The sequence below is a fragment of the Lutra lutra genome, chromosome 14, assembly GCF_902655055.1.
Source record: "Lutra lutra chromosome 14, mLutLut1.2, whole genome shotgun sequence".
Taxonomy (NCBI): Eukaryota; Metazoa; Chordata; class Mammalia; order Carnivora; family Mustelidae; genus Lutra; species Lutra lutra.
The window spans coordinates 9,951,737-9,975,546 of record NC_062291.1 but is presented as its reverse complement, the minus strand read 5'-3'; the positions used below and the strand labels follow the sequence as shown (position 1 = coordinate 9,975,546).

The 23,810-nt window shown below is 37.4% G+C and overlaps 1 protein-coding gene across 7 annotated transcripts in view; it reads right to left on the bottom strand.

The window, feature by feature from the left end:
- RYR2 (ryanodine receptor 2) overlaps window positions 1-23,810 on the bottom strand; it is a 738,447-nt gene that overhangs the window by 429,366 nt on the left and 285,271 nt on the right. For 4 of the 7 annotated variants that reach the window (XM_047702071.1, XM_047702073.1, XM_047702075.1 and 1 more), the window contains exons 4-5: window positions 10,355-10,375; window positions 2,155-2,169 (exon numbers count right to left, since the gene is read on the bottom strand). In XM_047702071.1, coding sequence (XP_047558027.1) covers window positions 2,155-2,169; window positions 10,355-10,375 — 36 coding nt within the window. The remainder of the gene's footprint in view (window positions 1-2,154; window positions 2,170-10,354; window positions 10,376-23,810) is intronic. The other 3 variants (XM_047702072.1, XM_047702076.1, XM_047702078.1) reach the window with 1 other exon arrangement.

The following is a 23,810-nucleotide window of genomic DNA, read 5'->3' as shown; positions in this document are numbered from 1 at the left end:
GTGTCCCAAAATTTTAAGAAAGAAAATCTCCTCTGTGTGTGTGTGTGTATACACACACAAAAAAAGGTTAAATACAATGAAGGGCTAGAATAGGACTTTAAAAATGAAAATTAAACAAGATTTTTTAAAAAGGAATTGACATGAAGTTGGTTGAAAAAGGAAAAAAGAAAACTTCAACAAAAAAAAATAAAAAGAAAAAGAAAAGAAATTTTTTTTTAATTTTTTTATTTTTTCAGCATAACAATATTCATTATTTTTGCACCACACCCAGTGCTCCATGCAATCCGTGCCCTCTACAATACCCACCACCTGGTGCCCCCAACCTCCCACCCCCCACCCCTTCAAAATTCTCAGATCGTTTTTCAGAGTCCATAGTCTCTCATGGTTCACCTCCCCTTCCAATTTCCCTCAACTCCCTTCTCCTCTCCATCTCCCCTTGTCCTCCATGCTATTTGTTATGCTCCACAAATAAGTGAAACCATATGATAATTGACTCTCTCTGCTTGACTTATTTCACTCAGCATAATCTCTTCCAGTCCCGTCCATGTTGCTACAAAACTTGGGTATTCATCCAAAAGAAAATTTTTAATTAACTTTGAAATACTAAAGAATCATGGGGGGAATGCCATGAATTTTATATGCTCTATTCTCCTAGTGCTGGAGTCTTGCAATTCTCACTGATTGGTAAACTTGGTCTTGGCTGGATGTTCTTGCTGATCTTGTCGGGGAGGGGCCTGTTGCAGTGATTCTTAAATGTGTTTGCCGTAGACAGAATTGCACTGCTCTTGCTAAGGGCCAGGCTAAGTAATCTGCTCAGGTTTGCTCTTGGTAGCTTTTGTTCCCTGAATGCTTTTCATACAGCTTTGGAGGACAAGAATGGAGAAGGCCTTCAGCCCTGGAGGAGCCAAGAGCTCGGGCCCCACTCCTCAGTGCACCCTCAGAAAAAAGCAATCACTCCCATCTCTCTGGTCTCTGGCTGCACTCAGTGCTCACCCAGCATATTACCGAGCATTTCTATCTCTGTACACAACCCCATCTGGAATCTCCAGACCCAGCAGAGTCCTCCAGCACACTCTTGCTCCACTCCTCCTGGGGGAAGAAAGGGGAGTCTCCCTGGATCTGCCACTTGTGGGGACCATGCTCAAAAAGCAGTGGCCCAGCTGTGTGCCTTAGATCACGGTTTATGGCAACCCCGAGCTGAGAGCCCACTCCATGGTCTGCTTTGCAGCTGGCTTCCCTGGTACTTGGGAACTCTGCCTCACTCAGACATCCCTGGTCTTTCTGTGACCCGAGGGTCCTCAGACCACACTGTCCCAGTGAGGGCTCTATCTCCTGCTTAGCCTCTGGAGCAATGTCCCTCAGTAAAGCAGACTTCTAAAAGTTCCAATTTTGTGCTCTACTGGTCTACCACTTGCCAGGAGCCAGCTTTTTCCCCCACAGTCTATCTTCTCATAAGTAGCCTCAGATTCACTTCTCCGCACATCCCACCTTCCAGAAAGTGGTCGCTTTTCTGTTTCTAGAACTGCTGCTCTTCTATCTCCTGTTGAGTTTGTAGATGTTCAGAATAGTTTGATAACTATCTAGCTGAATTCCTGGGACCAGATGAAATTTAGGTCTGCTATTCCTTAGCCATCTTGCTCCTCCCCTCCCAAAAATATATGTTTGAACAGGAGAAATTCCTAGCATTGGCTAAATAAAACAACATATTACAATATAACCCAAGATGTCAAATGTTGTTCATTAAGCTGTCAAATCTAAATGCATGATTTAGGGGCGCCTGGGTGGCTCAGTGGGCTAAAGCCTCTGCCTTCGGCTCAGGTCATGGTCTCAGGGTCCTGGGATCAAGCCCCGCATCGGGCTCTCTGCTCAGCGGGAAGCCTGCTTCCCTCTGTCTCTCTGTCTGCCTCTCTGCCTATTTGTAATCTCTCTCTCTCTCTCTCTGTCAAATAAATAAATAAATAAATAAATAAATCTTTAAAAAAATAAAATAAAATAAATGCATGATTTATTTATTTAATTTACAAGTTCCAAAGTTTGATTTACATTTAAAAAACTTGAAAATGTGACATGCCATGAATTTGAAAATTAGTAAAGGTAAACCAAACTTAAAATGCACAAAGTATTACATACATAACAGATGATCCAATGTCTTACCTTCATCATGAATTTCTGTAAGGGCATAAAGAAAAGAGAGAAAATATTAAATAGATATTATTTCAAAGACTTGTTTTTAAATATCTCTTATTTACAAAGATTCCACCATTCAAAATGAAGTTATGTGAACAATAAGCATAAAAAACCACACTTGCTGTGGTGTCAAAGGGAATTAATATCAACTACATGCTAGAGAAAAGCTGTAGCACGCAAAACTTTTGTAGCTCTCTTCAAAAACGTCTTTACATTAGTTTTTCCTATTCCTGTGAAAACATGCTCCTCTACTTTAATGCGTGACTCAATTCACAACATAGCTAAGCACCCAAAACAAAACAAAAAACAAAGGTAAAATTTCAAAAACTATACTCTGAAAATGCTTTACATTTTTTTATTTCATCTTTTGCATAAAAATGCCATGTTATAAACAGCAATGCAACAGAGTTTTGTAAAAACTGTGGATTAGAAACAGGTAAGGTGGATTATAAAATAAAATGCTGTGATAAACGGCTCCCATTTCATGCAAAATAACAATAAGCAAGTCCTACACACTACATATTGTGAGACGTGATTTTCAAAGAAAAATCACAAAAACTTCTTTTTCCTTTAAAATGACACAGCCTCTTCTCACAATTTACATTTATTATAATAGCTCTTTTTTGCTTCTAAAAACATAGTAAGTACATGGCATAGCCTCATTTTCTTTTAGACCCATAGAGTTTGACCCCCTCTTCTTAGGAGAAGTACACAGATGAAAAAGAGCTATGAAAGAAAAATAATATTATATTTCCAAACTTAGGATTAAATTTCATTGTCACAGCATGTAAGCCCTACATATTTATATTCATTTTGGAGAAAACAGCAAGGGGAATTTTTCTAACATAGATATTTGTAAATACTACAGTAGTGTTCCTGAAACATATGTGCATAGTAATTTATATATAACTAAATGGCAACTCTATTGTGACTCGATTTTTTTTCTGTGTTTAATATTATAATTTGGTTACAGTTTTGTTTAAATAATCTCTACACTCAAGGGGTGGGCTCAAACTCACAACCCCAAGATCAAGAGTTGCATGCTCTTCTGACTGAGCCAGCCAGGCACCCCCGTGCTATTACAATTTTAAGGAAAAAGTGTAAAGAACCATTTCATTCCTAGCTTTAAAGACATAGGCTGTTTGGTTACATTTTTGTAAGTGATAATGGTAAATGACAACAGAAAACTTATTTTCCATGATGAAATGGACCAATCACCTCCTAAATGTGACCTCTGGTGATACATATAGCTATCACTACATGAGCAATTAGGAAAAATCATTTTTTAAGGCTTAATTCAGAGAAAAACAAAAATCCAAACTTTTGTTACAGACCATGGTTTATGACAGATACTTTATTCATGAGGGTTTTTTTTTTTTTTTTAATTGATCTAGGTTTTGGAGATTTATCCTTGGGAAATGTTCTCAACCAATATTATCAGTTATCTAAGGTTAAACTAGTTCAGGTCTGCAGTAAATAGGAAAAAAAGAATGGTCAGGGGAGTCTGAGGTCTGCTATTCACAGATTCTAAATTGTGTCTAACTATAAGAAGGGCACGTCACAGGGGACAATAATTTGGATATAGAGCAAATGAGAATGAAAACTAAAAATTAGCAAAGGCTAAAATATCCATCTATAAAATGAGAAACAACAGCAGATGTAGTAGACTCACATTATCGAAAGACAATCAAAAACTTAAAAGATTACTATGGCATTACTGACAATAGCTATTTGTACAAATCATCTGTTGGTCCATTTAGCTTAAGGGCTAGTGATAACAAAGTAGTAACATTGTGAGAAATGGATCATTCAAGGTAAAAAATGCAAGATACATTAAAATAAAAAGGATAAATATGTTATTTTAATCTCAGTGCAAATGCTATATAGGTATGATAAAAAGCAACAAAAAAGTAAAAAAAATCCTTTAAGCATTGCTGACTTAATTAAAAACAAACAAACAAAGGAACCCATGCGTAAAGATAAATACTAGAGAACAGGCTTGATGTAGGTTGGATAATATCACCTTATGCTTACAAGTTTACACTTATTTATTTCCCTCACGGAAAGATAATTAGGTAAAAGCTAAAATTCTATTAGATGAGATACAGAAATGCAAGATTATAAACACAGTTAGAGTCCAGACACCACCATGAATTGATTTACTGCTTTCTGTCTTGCAAGAGACTGGTGAAGGATGAAACCCAAAGGGGAGATTTTAGCTCTTGAGGGTGAAATTACAAGTAGCTGTACCTCAGTGTCCTGGATTTAGTGTAATTACTTCAGAATTGGTAGTGAGATGAAGCTTCGGACGTGAGCAAGGGTTGGAGGCACACCGTGCATTATGCAAAATGAACACGAACCAGCAAGAGAAAAAGCACTTCTTATGCTTTAACTCCAACAAAGATGGCCCTGGGGTCTAATGGGTGGCAAACTCGAGCAGAACAGTCTTTGGTCTAGAAGAGTATGTCATTTGATCTAGCACATCAGAAAGACCTTAGGGATTTTCTCAGCATATGCAAATGATCATGAGTAGAAAAACAAATTGAATAGCAATACTCCACTCTGAAAACTGTAATCAAACACCGGACATCATGAGAATGCATAATTACATTCAATCTACTGCTGGCATAAAGAAACAGTGATTCGGGTGCGGTAAAAAGCTCCCCTACCATAACTATGCCTTTCAGTTCAACCTTGAGTTTTCTAAGCTGTTATTTCAGCTTTGTGAAATGACAGTTGATTAAAAAAAAATTAATATTTCTGCCTATGGACCTGTTTTAGAGTTTTAAAAGAATCTTTCTGAAACGGCTTTTTAAAAATCATATAGATACAGAATTAGCACAAAATAAAATTTGGTGGCTTGTCACTAAGAAGAATTATCCAATACAACAGTCTAAGGGACTAAGGCAAACGTTTGACTCAGGAGTCCTTTTAAAATGAAGTTCCCATTAGGGGGATGAAATGTCCTACCCTGTAAACAACCTATCCATCGAATTTCATCTCATGGGTCACCTTTTCTTTCCATGTCTCAAGATGCTAGGATCTCTCCATGATCTTCCAACTGGTCACCTCTCCTTTTGAGTGAGGATCCATCTGGTAAACTTCAGTAGGTCAAGGAAAGAAAAAGGTATTTCACCACCAAAGACGTGGGGTTATTGGTGGCTTTTTTTTTTTTTTTAACTAAAGTCTAACTGACATGCAATGTTCTATTAGTTTCAGGTGTACAACCTATTCATTTGGCAATCTATACATTACTGGATGCCCCACAGTACGTGTAATCACCATACCTTACTACAGTATCACCGACTATATTCCCTATGCTGTGCTTTTCATCCCTGTGACTTATTTTATAACTGGAAGTCTGAACTTAATCCCCTTCACCCATTTTGCCCATACACCGCCCCTCCCATCTCCCCTCTGACCACTACTAGTTTGTTCTCTGCATTTATGAGTCTATTTCTGTTTTTTGTTATTGTTGTTTTTCATTATTTTTGTTTGTTTGTTAGATTCCACATATAAATGAAATGATACAGTACGTATCTTTCTCTGTCTGACTTACTTCACGTATCATAAATACCCTCTAGGCCCATCCATGCTGGTGGCTGTTTTAAGTTAATAATGTTCCCAACATATTTCAGGGAAAGAAAGAAGTTTAAGATTAACTCCAAGTTCCAAGTGTGTATCAATATAGACTATCAACTAGGATATATGGATATACACTTGTAAAAACAAAACCCTCAACTATTTCTCCTATGATGACATCATATGTGAATGCTTAAATTTCCAGGGACACCCCACTGAAAATATCCAAGACTGAATTGGTGGACAGACGTTGATTAGAGGCCCAGAAAGCATTTAAAAGAGGCACAGCTTCCAGCCCATGAAAGAATAATGGTACCTTAATGATAAAGCCCAGGGCTATGCTCTCGCATTGTTCATATTAATGACGATCCCTGGCATCTAGTGATATGTGCATGCTCGTACTTTTAAAAAATTCATTATATTCTGGGGGGCAGATCGGTAGTAATGTTGTCATTTTCAAACTATCAATAACTCGGTCCAGGCAAAGTTTAAATGGACTGCCTTTTCTTTTGAGTGGAATGGATTTGACATATATGCAGAATTCTCTAGTTCTTCTTTAGAAGGGTAAAAAGAAATTAATAAAAAAATAAATTATTCTTATAATTTATTTCTTTTTTATATATCTATACACATAGATATATAATTTATATCTAGTTCTTCTTTAGAAGGGTAAAAAAAAAATAAATTATTCTTATAAGTTACTATAAACCTCCCATTTTATCTCTCAGACAGATGTTTGTAAATCACTGAGCTACAGGAACATCCACAACATGAAGCAGAAGAACTATTTAGGGCTTTCCTCTTTGGGTAGCTTGTCTGGTGAAAAAGAGCTCTTAAATCAAAAACAATGAATTGATCTCCACACAGACTATACAGATCATACTGACCTGAAGATACATAAAGCCTCACCTACGCTCAGACTACACTCTACATAGAGAAAATTGTGTAGATCAAGATGCAGAAGATTCCATTTTTTAAAACCATTTCAAACATGAATGAAACTTGATAACATGAAAACATTTCACGGACCCTCACATAATAGTACTTGCATAAGAAAACACATCATCTTCTTAAAAACTGCTCTGAGATAGGAACATTTGAAAGAACTTTGTATCATCTTAACAATTACAATGGCATCAATGTATTCTTAAAAAGAGCAAGTAAATATACAAGACCTCATTTGGTCTATAGACAACCCCTCATGTATAAAAATATCACAACCCTTCCCATTCCTTCTCCCCAACTCCACCTGTGACCTGCAATCCCAGGCCCCACGTTAGAGACCAGTGCTATGGATTAGGGGTGCCAGAAGGCTGGGGTCGAGCAGAGGAAAATAACAGGCAATCAATCACTTATTATCCAGAACTCACCAATGTTATTCTCCTTTGGTGCCTGAAGAGCAGCATTTGATTACTCAATGGGCTCATGATTACATGCAAAATACTCAGAGATGCTCAAAGAGACACTGGGAAACAAGTGGAGAGAGGGAAGGAGGGAGGGAGGAAGACATTGATTAAGACTGATTGATCGGCCTTGGATGAAGATATCCAGAATCATGTTATCAGAAAATGGATAAAGAAGCCATCTTAATTTCCACATATATGTAAGTTTTAGAATGCTCCTAAAGGTCTTCGTCTGGGGTTGTTAAATGTACTACATAGATAAATATAAGAGCGTTTAAAGTAGAACACCTGTCTCAGAACGAAGTGATGGCAAATACTACCACATTCTAAACCACCTAAGCAGGGATACCAAAGGGGGTGGCTGAAGATCCACTTGCTGTCTTTGGCTGATCCCCAGTTCTGGTCTTCCAGAAACAGATGGAGAGCAAAGAGATGGTTTCTTGGAGGTAGGTTTTGCTCTCCCCCCACCCAAGCTTGCCTTTACCTCAAGCCTAGCAAGTGTGGCTTCAGGGACACCTGTGTCCTCAGGAAGCAGGACACTAGAGACCAGCATCTGACTGTGCCTGAAGATCAAGGGGAAGAGACACGCTCGCTAAGCAGGCTGTGTCCACAGAGTGCAGGGCTGCCACTGGGAAGTGGCTTGCTGCCAACAAGCAGACTGGCCGTCCTAGGAAGAGCCAGCCTAAGGAGGTCTGTAATGCCCCCAAGAGAACTTAGGACAAGGCAGTCATCACCACCGACCAGTTGGGGGACCATTGGTGGTAGCAAGAGAGCCACAGGTCAAATTTCTAGTGATGGGCATGCCCCCAGAAAACCTTCCCAGGTGCCCCCGAAGTCAGCTTTAACACCGGGCAAAACTGATGAATGGCACTGCCATCAATAAAGACACCCTGCCAACTCTCCTCTTCTCCCATGTTTCCGCTGCACCCTGAGAGGGGCAGGAGCTCTGGACAAGGGGCAGAAGTATGAGGACCCACCAGCAAAGTGAGACACAGCTCCCCACAGCCCTTTCCCCTGCAGGCCTCCCACCACCAAGACAAGTAACTTCAGATTTCACCTATTACACAGGATTGGGAGATTTAATTACCAAAATGAGACTTATAACTTAAAATGACTGAGGGATGTCTTATGGTCTGAATATAAGAAAGGCCATAGGACCCATCTTAATTTAACTAATGGGATGGAGGAGAACAAGCCCCACCAGAGCAGGTAGGTAGGTAGGCAGTTAATATGTTTTTGGTTACCCTTCAAGGTACCTGTTAACAGTAGAATTTCAAACTTCTAATGACAAATGCATAAGATTTGAATTATACAAGTCTTCAAAGAAAGAAAGAGCTCAAATCTAAAATTTACTGAGTCCTATGCTCACAGTGATTATCAGTTTTCTCAAATGAATCCAGCAAGGTATTTTAATTATATGATACCTAAATGGCAGTATATTCCACCACCCATGTTTTATTATTAATATAATGGTAATATTTTAGAACAAGAAGAACTAGTACAGATACTAACCCTATAGACAAGATTATAATCTACAGAGAACCCACATAAGGTGAGGAACTGCCTGATTTTCAGCTCAATATTACTTCCATTACTTTCTCAGGATCAAAAAAGAAATCTCCATTGCAAAGATTTACAAATAAACTTAATTTTGAGATGTGAAATTGTTACAAAAGTAAAAGAGAGAAAAGCCACATAGTGAGGCAGATCAAAAGTAACCAGCTACGTAGAGGAAGAAAGGGAAATACAGACAACGGCAAAGGGGGTTTCTATCTCTGTGAGCATCCTACTCCCGGGAGATTTGAAAGTGGCTTGAATAGCTGGTTCAAGAAAAAGTGATCTAGGTATGGCACAGAAACAGTGTAATGGAAGTGATGGGGTACAAAGATAAGAAAACACAAAAAGACTTGTTTCAGGATGGCTGATACTGCCAGGGGACCCCAAAAGGTGACAAACGTGTTCTTAGAAACAGGCTTTCATTCCCAAAACCAGAACAATGTAAAGCTTGGGTCAGAACTTTAGCTACAGGCATAGAAGATACGAAATTTCAAAACAAAAACAAATTGAACAAAATTAGGAATAGTTTAGCTATGAATAGATAGATAATGAATTTACATTGTTGCCAGAAATATAATATAAAAGTAGTTCTCAAAATCAATATATATGTGTCATCATCATGGAAATGGCCACTTATTTAAAAAAATTAAAAAAAGGTTTCCATGAATATAAAAGGACCAAGATTCACAAAAAAAAGAGGTGAACTTGCACTCATCTGGGAAACCACTGAAAGGCTCCCAAAAAAGTAGCAAAATATTCACAATATGGAGAATATTGAGATCTGAATTCATGATCAGGAAAAATAATAAAGATAAAAATGAAACCCACCAGTTAAGCCACTCTTTAAAAGGTCATCCTATTAAGTCACAGAGCAAATCAACACAAAATAACACAACTATGAAAATAATGCAATATGCCTCACTGTTCTGCATGCTCTGAAAAAAAGTAGATGGGGAACATCAGTGTTGGTAAGACTCTAATCTCCATTCCGAATTATTTGGGATAATCATGGTTTTCAGGACTGGAAGGATCCTTCTCTCTCCCTCTCTTGTTAGCAGAAGAGGAAAGTGACACCAATGTAGTCATTTGGCTACTTCACAGTGTGTCACAATGTTGGTCCAGTTAATCTCCAGAATCCTGCCATGGCACCTTACCTCATGCTACTGCCATTCACCTTAGCTTTTTAAGATTACATTCATACAGATAACAAACCGTTTCTATAGTTACCTGGAAAAATAAAGGAACCAGGAAATAGGACTTGAAAGAGTCTAGATTTTTCTGATAAGAGATACACAATATTCATTCCTTTGAATTGATTAACATTAATTCAAAGCCTTCCTTTGATCAGAAGTATATCCTAATTACAAAGCCACTGATAGAGAAAGCCTATGCTTCTAAGGTGTGGGGAGGATGTCAATCTACCTCATTTCAGATGAAGAAAAAACGAACATTGGTAAGGTTCTAACTAGAGATCAGTACAAGATGGGTTCATTACAAGATAGCAGTTATTTTGAAGACTCAAGAGTCCAAGCCACACTGGGAAGCAAAGCAGAATGATTAGAGGCAACAGCAAACATGCACTCACTTAGATCACGATTTCTTTGTAAATACATGGAAACACATACCCATTTTTCCACATCAACTTGCTGTGGAAAGAAAAAGCCAAAATAAATAACAAGCAAACAAATACAGACCTGGCAACGTTTCAGTTAATCTCACGTAAATAAACAGTTATTGAGATCCCTGCACCAAAATCTACTACTAACTCTAACAGATAATAAAAATATTCAAAATTCTCATTAATAACATTTTAATCTCCTGAAACAAAAAGAAAACTCAATTAATTTAGTGACTGAAACTTCTAAAGTTAACAGGCTAGAAAAGCACCAGGTACATGAAATAATACTAATCCAACATATTCAGAATCAAACATGAACCTTTCTTTACCTTATTCTCAAACCTAATAGGCCTCCTGATTTAGGGAGGACTGTTCTCCACTAAGTATCTATTTAATGAAAAAGGTCACTTTAGAAATACAACATCTAACTCTAAAAACCTTTCATGTAATACAAGTAAAACTTCTCTTACTCCAATCTTAATATTGTATAAAATGTCACAATATAACAAAAGGCATGCCTTGCTGAATAATTCTGAAATTATATCAGCATCAAATTATCTTTAAAATTGCATTTATTAATGAATGTATGTTAGCCTCATAATCATTATGTGATTCTTTAAAAAACTCAGTGAATATAATTCTATTCCAAAGCGTAAAATAGAATTAAAAACCATACATCAACAAGGACCGTCTTCTACAAAGCCTTAGGACTCCCAGCCAATCAATCAGAACAACAGGAACAAAAAAATTTGACACTGAGGAGAATACTCTGTGTCAGAGTTAAATTTCCATGACCTACCTCCCTTCTATAATACCTATGATCAGTGTCCTGTGACACTGGAGGTTTCCTTCAGATTCTTCGTCCATTTAAGTTTATTTGTAACCTTTTTTCTTAGAAAATCCATTAATCAGGGAAGACGCTAACGCTATTTGGGCAGTAATCTTGGGTCCTAGGTAAGAATCTGCTTCCCTTGGTAAGCAAGCTTCTAGGAGGAAATGTGCATAAAATATAATATATGGAGTGGTTATCTTTAAGATATAATAAAGTGATATAAAAATATCAACCTAAATATACAGATAGAATTGTTTTGAAGCCCCAGTGAATTTCTATTCACTTAGATTTCTTGTAATGGAGCACTTTGATTTACTTAAAAATTTGTCTAGTCCCCTGGAAAATCTGTACTAAACCTCTTCCCAAACTATGCGTTTTAAAAACACAAAATTGCTAATAAGAAAGAAAAATTTACTAAATGCAAAGGCCCAGTTTTCACTATACATTTTTAAGGTATTTAGCTATGATACAAAGCACAAGTCCTCATTTTAAACATTAACCTATTAGAGTAATGGATTTATTTCTCTGGATTCTGGGGCAAAGGGAAGTTAGTTAAATTTAGTCAGTTATAAAATAGTTACCATTTATTTTTCTACCTCCAAAAGGACAAATTCTTGTATTTATTGTCTTTCAAGAACAACAATTCAAGGAAATGTACAATGACTTCCTTTAAATATTTGCCAGGAAAACAAAATACACCATTTCAGTAACTTCAATGATTAGCAAAGACATTATATTAGCCCATCACTATTTTCATTTCTAAATGTTAAATGTTCCCTCTCATGCACACACATTTGCATCAGTGCAAAGACAGAGGATTGCAGGATTTTTCTAGAAGAAAGAGAACTTATAATTAAGAATCAAAACTGTTAAAAAAAGAATCAAAACTGTTATTAGTAATAGAAGTTCTTTAATGATGTATATTATCAAAGAGAAACAGTTCTTAAGCAGCAAGAATTAGTAGCAATATACCAAATTCTGTATCCCAATACCCAAAGAAAGGCTTAGCAACAGCATGTGCTAGGGATGAATTATCAGATCAACACATAAGACAAGACAAATAGCCCACAGATTTACAAGACGAAAGTGCAATGAAGTTGTAATTATGTATAAGCGATGCAGAAAGATTTCATGACACGTCTCTTATTAATGTTAACAAGAATCATTTCATTAAATGCCTGCAAATGGTGAAGAGGAGAATGATTTCTTGGAGCTAATGAAGAAGGGGAATATAAAGTCCACAATAACCTTGATTAATTTTAGAGTTTAAATAATTATCAAATCCATAAAGCATGTAAGACAAATGAACATTCATTCCAATCATGTATTACCCAAACATGTGGCATTTAAAAAAAAAATACAGAGATTTCATTAATTTAGAGAAAATAAATATTTTAATATCACAAGGAAATTACATCAAATATTCTATCATAATATGACTAAAAAAAGGGCAACCTCATTTTTCAAATAAAACAAAACTTCCATTAAGAAAAACAAAATTTAAATACCAACCTCATTTAACAGAGAGAACAGGAGTTAAAAATATAATACAAAAGTAATTATCTGAATATATCATTATATGAAAGATGGAATGTTCATAGGACATCTTTTATATTCATATTTTATGAATATATTCATATTTTAATTAATACATTTTGGCATATAAACATGAACTATTCCACAACCTAAAAAAAAAATTGGTTGCTTCTTCCAAATTGCTTAACTCATTTTACTGTGTAAGCTGAAAAATTTTATTTTTTATTAAATCTATAAGCCACCCATTAAGCAGTTACTAAGTGCTCTGCTTTGAACTAAATACTTTACATGTAATCTTACTGTCTGCATTTTACAATATGAAGAAACAAAGGAAATATAAAGGTGTTAAGAACACAAAGAAAAAAAATGTTAGTTACAAAACAACGGAACTTGACCTGAAATTGGGTCTCTGACTTCAAAGGCCGTAATCCCTTACCACTACTACGTACACCATACCCAAGTTATATCATTTTTTTTCTTTTTTTTTTTTCAAGATTTTTATTTATTTATTTAAGTAATAGAGAGACAGAGAGAGAGAGCATGCATGAGCAGAGGGGAGGGGCAGGGGGAAAGGGAGAAGCAGACTCCCCACTGAGCAGGGAGCATGATGCCAGGCACCATCCCAGGTCCCTGGGATCATGACCTGAACCAAAGGCAGATGCCCACCTGACTGAGCCACCCAGGCTCTTTTGTTTCAAAATTTTATTCTGCATTTAATTTGAAATTGCTCTATAGCCTATTTCTTCTGGTAAGTGCCACCCAATACAATGTGTTAACATCTAAGTAAGAAAAAGTAAAAGGCACCTCAAGATTTTTTTTAAGTAGGCTCCATGCCCAATGTGAGCCTCGAACTCACAACCCTGCAATCAAGACTCGGATGCTGTAGAGACTGAGCCCGCCAGGTGTCCCAAATTCTTGTAACATCAAAGATGTTAAATTTCAGTTGTTCAAGGAATGTTTGGTTTTCTGCATAGATACATTTCTAAATAATTAAACTGCAACAATAAAACATTCATCATGAATATACAGTTTTTAATATCAAGGCATAACACAAAAAAAGTAATTAAAATATTGAATGCAAGCCTACAATCTACTACCGTGTTGTTAAATTTTTTTTAAGTAATAAATTACAGAAAAATGAGAAGAAAAAAACTGTTCTACCCTATAAATAATTCTCCACCACACAGGCTGTTTATTATTAAGACTGCAAGGGAGGGGGTGGGGACATGACAATTTGCACACTGTGTTCCAGGCTTCAAAATATGATGAAGTCATCTAGATTTTTTTTAAAGTAAATTATGATCTGGAGAGGCCATGTTTTTAATGAACATAATCAGTTCAGAAAAATATGTAAGTCATGAATATACAGTTTGCTGAAATTTTACTGAGTAAACAAACCCATGTAATCAGCACCCAGATCTAAATAGAGGACACTACTATGACCTCGAGGCTACCTTCACATCCACCCTGAAGGTAACCATTATTCTATCACTATTAATTAGTGTTGCCTTTTCTTATTTTGAAAATACAGACTATGTCCTCTTTTTATCTAGCTCCTTTAGCTGACATTAGTTTATAAAATTCATCATGTTATTGTATGTGGTAGTAATTAATTCACTTTCCCAGCTTTATAAGATTCCATTGCATGAATACATCACAATTTACTTATCCATTCAACAGCTGGAGTAGTGAGTGATCTATTGCAACTTGGAAATGGAACTACTAAAATTTTTCCCCAGTTTTTCAAACAAGTCTGGCCCAAACAGTAAAACTCCAAAATAAATTAAAACTACTTTGTTTTTCATCACTCAGCATCAGGGAAATACAAATCAAAACCACAATGAGAAAGCACCTCACTCACACCAGTCACAATGGCTAAAATCATCAAGTCAGGAAACAACAAATGCTGGCAAGGATTCAGTGAAAGGGATCCCTCTCACGCTGTTGGTGGGAATGAAAGCTGGTGCAGCCACTCTGGAGAAGAGCAGGGAGGTTCCCCAAGAAAGGAGAAATAGAGCTACCCTACCACCCAGCAATTGTGCTACTGGGTATTTAACCCAATGATACATATGTAGCGATCTGAAGGGGCACATGCACCCCAATGTTTACAGCAGCAATGTCCACAATAGCCAAACTATAGAAAGAGCCCAGATGTCCATCAACAGATGAATGGATAAAAATGTGGTGTGTGTGACACACACACACACACACACACGTTGAAATACTACTCAGCCATAAAAAACAAACAAACAAACAAATAGAAATCTTGTCATTTGCAATGTATTATGCTAAGTGAAATAAGTCCATCAGAGAAAGACAATTATCATGTTGTTTCACTCATATGTGGAATATAAGAAATAGCACAGAGGATCATGGGGTACAAGAGGAAGAACTGAATGGGGAAAAATCAGAGAGGGAGACAAACCATGAGAGAATCTTCACACTAGGAAACAAACAGGTTGTGGAGGGGAGGTGGGAGTGGGGACGGGGTAACTGGGTGATGGGCATTAAGGAGGATACATCATGTAATGAGCACTGGGTATTTACATAATGGATGGATTACTGAAGTCTACATCTGAAACTAATGATGTATGTTGGCTAATTAGATTTAAATTAAAAAAAAAAAAACAAACCCTACTTTGTTTTGGCTTACATGTTTCCTTTCTCCCACCTCCGCAAAACAAAACAGATTCCTTGGTGCCTAGATATTTGTTGAATGAGTTACCCAACTGCCATTGAATAAGGAATTAAAATCACATTATATACTTTTATTAAAATACTGGCATGTAGATAGGTTAATTACATCTCAACAAGCAGTGAGTTTATTCCTTGGCAACAGAAAGAAACTAATACTTATTACGAATCTACTACTACAGATACTGTGCTGGGTATTTTTATACTCACTTTCTCCCTTGTAACCATTAGTTTTCACAGTAACAAGGATATATTTTTTCTTTATTTCTGCTTTCTTTTTGATTTTCATATATATTTACAAATAACAGAATTAAAGATTCACCGGATCTCAAACTGAGGTATTTACCTAAATGCTCTCTGGAGTGAGCCACATAATATTAAAATGGAAAATACGAAGTATTAAATTAGAATGGAGAAATGTGGTGTTAATGCTGAGGAAATTATAATTTTAAAAAAGGCATATCTCCATAATTCAATATTGAACATGGTTTGTATTTTAAACCACGTGAGACCTCAAAGTCCTCTCTGTCATCAGTTAAAGGAAAAAAAAAAAAAGCTCATCATAAACTTAATTAAGCAAATGAAGTCACAAAAGGGAAGTCCAGAAAAATTCATTGAATTACACTTTGGCCCAATTTCTTGGCTTTATTCAGACTTTTTTATTAATCAGGCAGAAACCTTCATATTTTGGGGAGTATATGAAACAATGAAACAGCTTTAACACAATACAGTAAACTTGACAATCTCCCACACCAGCATATTTAACTCAATTATAGGAAAGAGTTTAGAAAATCTACATGAAAGTATTTTTTTCCGTCTAAAAGTTAAACTAAGTGATAGAAGACTAAGATCGACCATTCCTAAATTATTCCCATTTTAGAAAAGGAACAGTTCCTGTAATACTGCTTAAATTGCTTTCTGAATTTGTTCAAAGCCTCAGGAACACCCATTTTCTCTTTAAGCACAGAATATGTCAAAATGGCTCTTGCATAAACTTTAATGTTAACAAATTCAAATAGATAGGTGCTAACGAATAATATAGTAGGTCTCTTCCAGGTAGGATCTCAAGAGAATTACTATGTTCAATTAAATACCACAAGTAAATTCATTTGGGAAAATTAATCATCAAGAAAAGTATTAATAATCAGTGAGGGGGGAAAAGTAATGAGGTGGAACTTGCCCTACTAAATATTAAAACATTTCCAAAATACAATGATCAAATCAGTGCTGTTTGGGTATAATAATGAACAAACATGTATGACAGAATGTTTCATTTAGAGTAACATATTTGGGAATGTATGAATTTTAACGTATGACTAAAAAGTATCACAATAAGAAATGGAATAATCAGTCATGAACAAGGATGGAACTTTTGCTTAGCTATTGGGGAAAATAATTAACTGAAATACTACCCTTAAATGAACTCTAAATGAATCTACTATGAGAAATAATAATCTCCATATAATAACAAACTATAAATTTCAGATTCATTTACTATAAAAAGGTGAGGGATGCAGGACACCTGCATGGCTCAGTTGGTGAAGCATCTGCCTTTGGCTCAGGTCAGGATCCCAGGGCTCTGGAACACAGCCCCAAGTGAGGCTCCATGCTCAGTGCAGAGCCTGCTTCTCCCCCTGCCTCTCCCCGCAACTCATGCTCTCTGATAAATAAATAAATTCTTTAAAAAAAAAAAAAAAAGGTGAGGGATTCAAAGATGGATACACTGATTCTAACGGAACAATTCAATGCAATTCCAGTGAAAATCCCAGCAAGCTATTTTGTGGATACTGACAAACTGATTCTAAAGCTTATACAGGAATGCAAAAAAAAAAAAAAAAAAAAAATCGGAAGAACCAACACAACACTGAAGGAGAAAAATTAAGAAGACGGACACTCTGCCAACATCGAGACTTAATCTAAAGCTACAGTCATCAAGACAGCGTGGGACTGGGAAAAGAACAAAGAGATCCCTAGAACAGAAGAAAAAGCCCAGAAACAGACCCACATAAATACAGTCAACTGATCTTTGGCCAACGGTCAAAGGTAATGCAATGAAAAAAGGATGGTCTGGAATAACTGGACATCCTCATGAAAAAGAAAAAAAATAATAATCTAGATATAGTCCTTAAACCCTTTCTAAAAATTAATTAGAAATGGATCACATACTTAAATGTAACATATCAAACAGTAAAACCCCTGGAAGGTAACACAGGCAAAAATCTGCATGACCCTAGGTTTTGCAAGGACATTTTAGATAGCACCACCAAAGCATGATCCATGAGAAAAACATTTCACAAGCTAGGCTTCGTTAAAATTAAATCCTCTATTCTGTTAAAGATCGTGTTAGCCAAATGGAAAGACAAACCATAAATGGGAGAAAATCTTTGCAAAATACATATATGATAAAGGACTGGCATCCAGAATATACTAAGTACTCTTAAAACACAGCAACAGGAACAGAAACAGCCCAGTTAAAAAAAGATCTCATGGGCACCTCACCAAAGAAGACATCAGAGAGCAAATAAGCATATGAAAAATGCTCAACATAGTATGTCATCAGGGAATTGCAAACTAAAGTCACAATAAGATACCACTACACATCTGTAAGAATGGCTAAAATCCAAAGACTGAAAACAGCAAATGCTGAGGGCGATGTGGAGGAACAGAAACTCTAGTTCATTGTTAGCAGGAATGCAACACGACATAGCGACTTTGGAAGAGAGTGTCTTACAAAAATAAGCATACTGTTAATGCTGTCATCCTGCAGTCACATTCCTTAGTGTTCACACAAAGGAATTTAAAGTTTATGTCTACATGAAACCTGCATGTGAGTTCACAGAAATTTTATTCACAATTTCCAAAATTTGTAAGCATCCAAGATGCTTACAGGTGAATGGGTAAACTGCTGGGGCCCCATACAATGGAACACTCTTCAGCAATAAAAAGAAATGAGCTATCAAGCTAGGCAAAGACACAGAGGAGTATCAAATACACACTGCTATGTGAAAGAAACTAGTGTGAAAAGAGTATGTACTGTATGACTCCAACTACATGAAACTATGAAAAAGGCAAAACTATGGAAACAGTAATAGATCAGTGGTTTCCAGTGGTTGGGGAAGGGAGGAATAATATGGGGAGCACAGGGGATTTTTAGGGTGGTGAAACCATTCTGTAGGACACAATCATCATGGATACAGGACATCAAACCTTTGTCAAAACTCACAGAACATGTAGCACGAAGAGTGAACCCCAATGTAAACTTTGTGCCCTTCTGCAATCAGGATGCCATCAAAATGGGCTCACCAGTTGTAACAAGTGTACCATGAAGGCAAGACCATAATTACAGGGAAACTGAGTGCAGGGGGTATGGGAATGTTCTCAATAATGTTCTGTAAACCTAAAACTGCTCTACAAAAAAAACAAGTGAAATAAAAAGCTTTTCAGATATAAAAGGCATTTTCATATAAAAAGTGGGTATAATACATACCAAATAGTTGTTATGTAATATAAAACGAGAGAAGCGTAAGCAACCGTCAAAACCCAGTGACAGGGGCTCTGTGAGTGGAAATACTACTGCTGGCCAGGAGATTTACGAAACTGGTCAAGGAAGAGGACACTTGGAACACGTGCACAGAACAAGGGAGTGAACTTCTGAAAGACCTAGGAATCTAAGCGGAGGCATGAGTGTGGTAAGCTTACAAGACATGCTATCTGCCGAAAACAGAGCATATTCAGGGAGTGAGTGAGTCCAGACTGGATGGCGGATGGACAGAAGAAGGGAGAAAGAAAGAGAAACCAGCGCCTACATTCCCTCACAAACACTGAAGTCGCAGAGCAACAATTAAATCAGAAACAGTCTGCACAGGGAACAGACACAGAGGGTGATCTGATGATTGGCTCGACCCGTCAAGGTGCACAGATTCTTCCCTAATCCATACTTGAGTGGCTCTCAGAAGCAGCAGCAACTCCTTATGGGGAAAAACTACAAACCAATCAACCAAATTTATGTATCCAGGCAGGATCCTCCTCAAATCCATCCTGCTGGTTTAGCAACTAGAGCTCATGACTAAGTCAATGAGAGAATTCATTTCTCTCCTCCTATAATTGTTATACACACTAACACTTCTATTCTGTAAACCACTAGAAACAAATCAAAATTTCCAGGCCACAGATGTGTACAGACAAATCCCCTTTTTTTATCTCTGACCCCGAAACCTTATTTTTATTCCTTCACTCACCAGAAAAGCATTTTCCTAGTGTTTTCAAGGCACACATTCCTCTTACACCCTGTGGGCCTGTCTGGGAAGCAACCATCCTGGCTTTCAGACTCTCTCTCACCATCTCCTCTGCAGAGACCACGCACTGTGGTTACTCATCTGTAGGTTACTAACTCAGCCTACGAAGTGCTAAATCTTCCTGGCTCACTGTTGCTTCTCTCATGTCATGTAATGCAATGCTTTCGATATGTCCTTCCCCGTCTCACGTTCGCCAGAATTATGAGAATTGGTACACTACGATATGAAGCCCATTCCATGCACCCTTGGGTGCTGCTTTCTGCACTCTGTGAAAGGTCTAGGGGCAGTCCTGAAGTTTCCCAGTCCAGCAGAGAACGGGCCCACGGCGCCACGCACTCTTAGAGCTACTGACCTCACCATGACCTCAGAAGCCACAGGAACATAATCTGGTTGTAATTACCAGTCCTGCCTTAAATGTTCCATCTGGTCTCCTGCATCCCCAGGTTATGCAGATCACCCTGGTCTTTGTCTTTCTCTTACAGCTCTGAGATTCGTTGTATAAAACAGGACAGCTTCTATGCGTGTGTGTCTGCAACTCCGAGGAACTGCGTGGCCTCCTTTTAAATTGTCACATCTGAAATCACGTGACAGATTTTGTACGTGTGCGTATTATCTATGTTTTCTTCTGGGGAAAGGTACTAGAACTTTTATCTGGTTCACAAAGGCACCATGCCTGAGGATGGCCAAAAAAATTCTCACCCAGATGAGACCCCATGGACAGTAAAAAAGGGAACTTGCAAGAATTAAGCTGTGACAACAGGGCTTCACCTGGATTGTCCAACAAGGATGGGTGTCCAACCTGGATTTTCCAGGCCAACAAGGATGGTGGGTACCTGACCCCAAAGTTTAACTTCCCATGTTCCCTTCTGAAAATACCCCTTTTCTTCCACAACAGCAAGTGGCAATGTGAAAAAGAGCTGCACTTCATAGGCAAAAGTTCTACCTTCCATTCAAAGCTGTTACAAGAGTAGCAGAAACACAATTTTTAGCACTTTTCCGCCCTCTGATTTTGGGTTCGTAGGGTCTACCTTGCGGTTCTGCCAGTGGCAATATTTACTGAAATCTGGTTCATAACCTGCATCCCATGTGGTAGTGGTTAGAGTGAGTGGTCACCACAGACTGAAAGCCCAGCCCTCATGGGGTTTACACCCTAGTGGGGACAAGTGGTCTTGAAAAACAATAGAAAGAAAAATAAAAACAGACATGCATACTTTGTCGAAAGGCAACAGTGCTCTGGGGAAAACTCAAGCAGGCTAAGGAGAAAGATGAGTTAGGGGAGGAGGGGCGTATGGGTGATAAGATCTGCTGAACAGACATGAAAGAAAGAAGAAAGACTAGGATAAGACTAGAATGTTTTGGGCGCCCAGGTGGCTCAGTGAGTTAAAGCCTCTGCCTTTGGCTCAGGTCATGATCCCAGGGTCCTGGGATCGAGCCCCATATCGGGCTCTCTGCTTGGCGGGGAGCCTGCTTCCCTTCCTCTCTCTCTGCCTACTTGTGATCTCTGTCTGTCAAATAAATAAAATCTTTAAAAAAAAAAAAGATTTTTTTTTCTTTTTTTCTTTTTTTTTTTTTTTGCAGGTTGAAAAAATTATTTTATCTTTTTTTTTTTTAAAGATTTTATGAGAGGCAGACAGAGAGAGAGGAGGAAGCAGGCTCCCTACTGAGCAGAGAGCCCCATGTGGGGCTCGATCCCAGGACCCTGGGATCATGACCTGAGCCAAAGGCAGAGGCTTTAACCCACTGAGCCACCCAGGCGCTCCAAAGACTAGGATGTTTTACGAGAATAAGGTAGAACATTAAGAGAATAAAAATTAGGGGACGGTTGGCTAGACAGGTTATGAATCTCTTTAAATCACTAGTAAATTCTGGAATAGTTTATCACATGAATTTACCATCTGATTCATTCACTATCAAAGATTTCCATATGTAAGATTTTTTTTTAAATCTTAAACACACACACACACACACAAATTCTGAGGAAGATGCCCAAATTGAATGAGAGTAATCAAATAAAATAATCTATACATTCAAGATTCATCATCTAAAACAGTGCATAACAGCACCACAACGATTAAATTATGTGTGAATTAAATTGGCCTCCTTATTGAGTTCGATGCTGGCATCTCGGAAAATCACTTCATTCAAATACACAGAAATATGGAGTATCCTTAGCTTCGGAGTGGAAAGTAGTCTTTCTGGCTTCAGAAAGACCATAAAAGAGGCAACGTCTACTAAAAGAAGATGTGCATTTTAACCGCAGACAAATAGCCACATTCACGTAAGCGGTGGATAAATAACGGTCGCTCAGTGAACACTTTGAGCTATATGCCCTTCAGGAGATTACAATCATATTCATCTTCTAAATCACCTCTCCAAGTTCACAGATGGAAGACGGGTACAAGGCTATGTACAGAGGCTTTACACAAGATGCTGTTAGATGATCCCATCAAGCTAGTAATTTGTTAATTTATTTGCATTATAACTCCACTCCCAAAGCAGTATTTGTGCTTTATGAAGAATGTTCCTGAACAGTAAGATAAATAGAAATCAGCCTCTGGAAAGAAAATGTTAAGTTTCAGTAGGTATTTGGGAATTGCTCCTTCGATATAAATAATAACATTAAATTGTCTGCAATATAAACAGACTAATCCATTAAGCCTTGCACAGCTCTTCCCTATTGAGGACATCAGTCACTTATGATGTGATGTAGGACGAGATACAAGGGGAATAACGCTGGGTGAGTTATCAGAAGCTCCTTCCTCTCTGTACTCTCATTGAGGGAAGTTTCTCTTCACAATTCCATCACTAAATTTCTCAGGAGGAAAGATTCATTCTTATTTACCTCTGGCAGCTCCAGCCCAGAATTCACAACAGCAACTCCATAGACTTTGGTGGAACGAATGCTACTTGAACCAGTAAGGCAGGAAAAAGATGTGGCTTTTCCATTTCTCAGCTATGGAGACAACTGAAGCATAGACTTGCAATCTCTTTTTCTAGATAAGGATTTAACTTGTTAGACCTAGTTTGGCTCAAGAACCTGGAGAATCTCAAATATAAATAAATAGTTCCAATTAAGGCATAAGAATGCCAACTCTGGGTCTGCCATGTACTGGAGCAAACAAGGACAGAAATGATCCAATGCTCACTTACAACACAACTGTCTTCCTTCTTCCAAAAAAAAAGAACCTAATTTTATAGATGTACCATTCTTCTCTCCCTCCCCGTGCTCTCAGCCAATTGTGCTGACCACATTTCTCTCCATAAGTAACAATCATAATCATACAACAGTGTGCATGAGGGAAATTCTACCAGGTTTCTTTATTCCCTTAAACAAATAAACAACAACAATAACAACAACAACAAACACAGAAACTCAGCTCCTTTTCGTGCCTGTGGAAGATACTGAATTTAGAGATGGTTCCTGAACCTAGCCTAAGAACTAGGCAAACAGAGAGAACAGAGTGAAGAGAACTATACAAAATGTGAGCCAGAGCCCTGATCGATTAAGACGGTACTATCTGTCTTTGGACACTTTGTGTCATTTTTTTTAAAACCACATATGATTCAGTTGTAAAAGAGGACACAACAGTCAGTAATATGATGCCGTGGATGTAAAAGTATTTCTGTACATGACTTTCTAGATGGATACAGACCAATCTTTTAGCAATGGTTATCTTCAGGGAAAAGGAGGATATGAAGCAAATATTTGCATTCAGTACTCTGCAATATTACTGTTATGAGGATAAAAGATTGTGAAATGGTTCTGGAATTTAAATTTTAATGGAAATTTAAGCGTATGTTTATATCGCACGCATGGCAGGCACTAATTATGTGTTTTCCCCCAGCTTTATTGAGATATAATTGATACACATGACTGTAATATAAGCTTAAATGTTCAGCATAATGGTTTGATTTACACACATTATGAAATGATTATTGCAATAAGTTTAGTTAGCATCCATCATCTCAATAGAGACACAATGAAAAAATTTTAAGAAAAAAAAAATTTCATGGTGATGAGCACCCTTGGGATTTACTCTCTTGACAACTCTCCTACACACCCCACAGCAAAGGTAACTATGGGCACCATGCTAGACATGACAGCA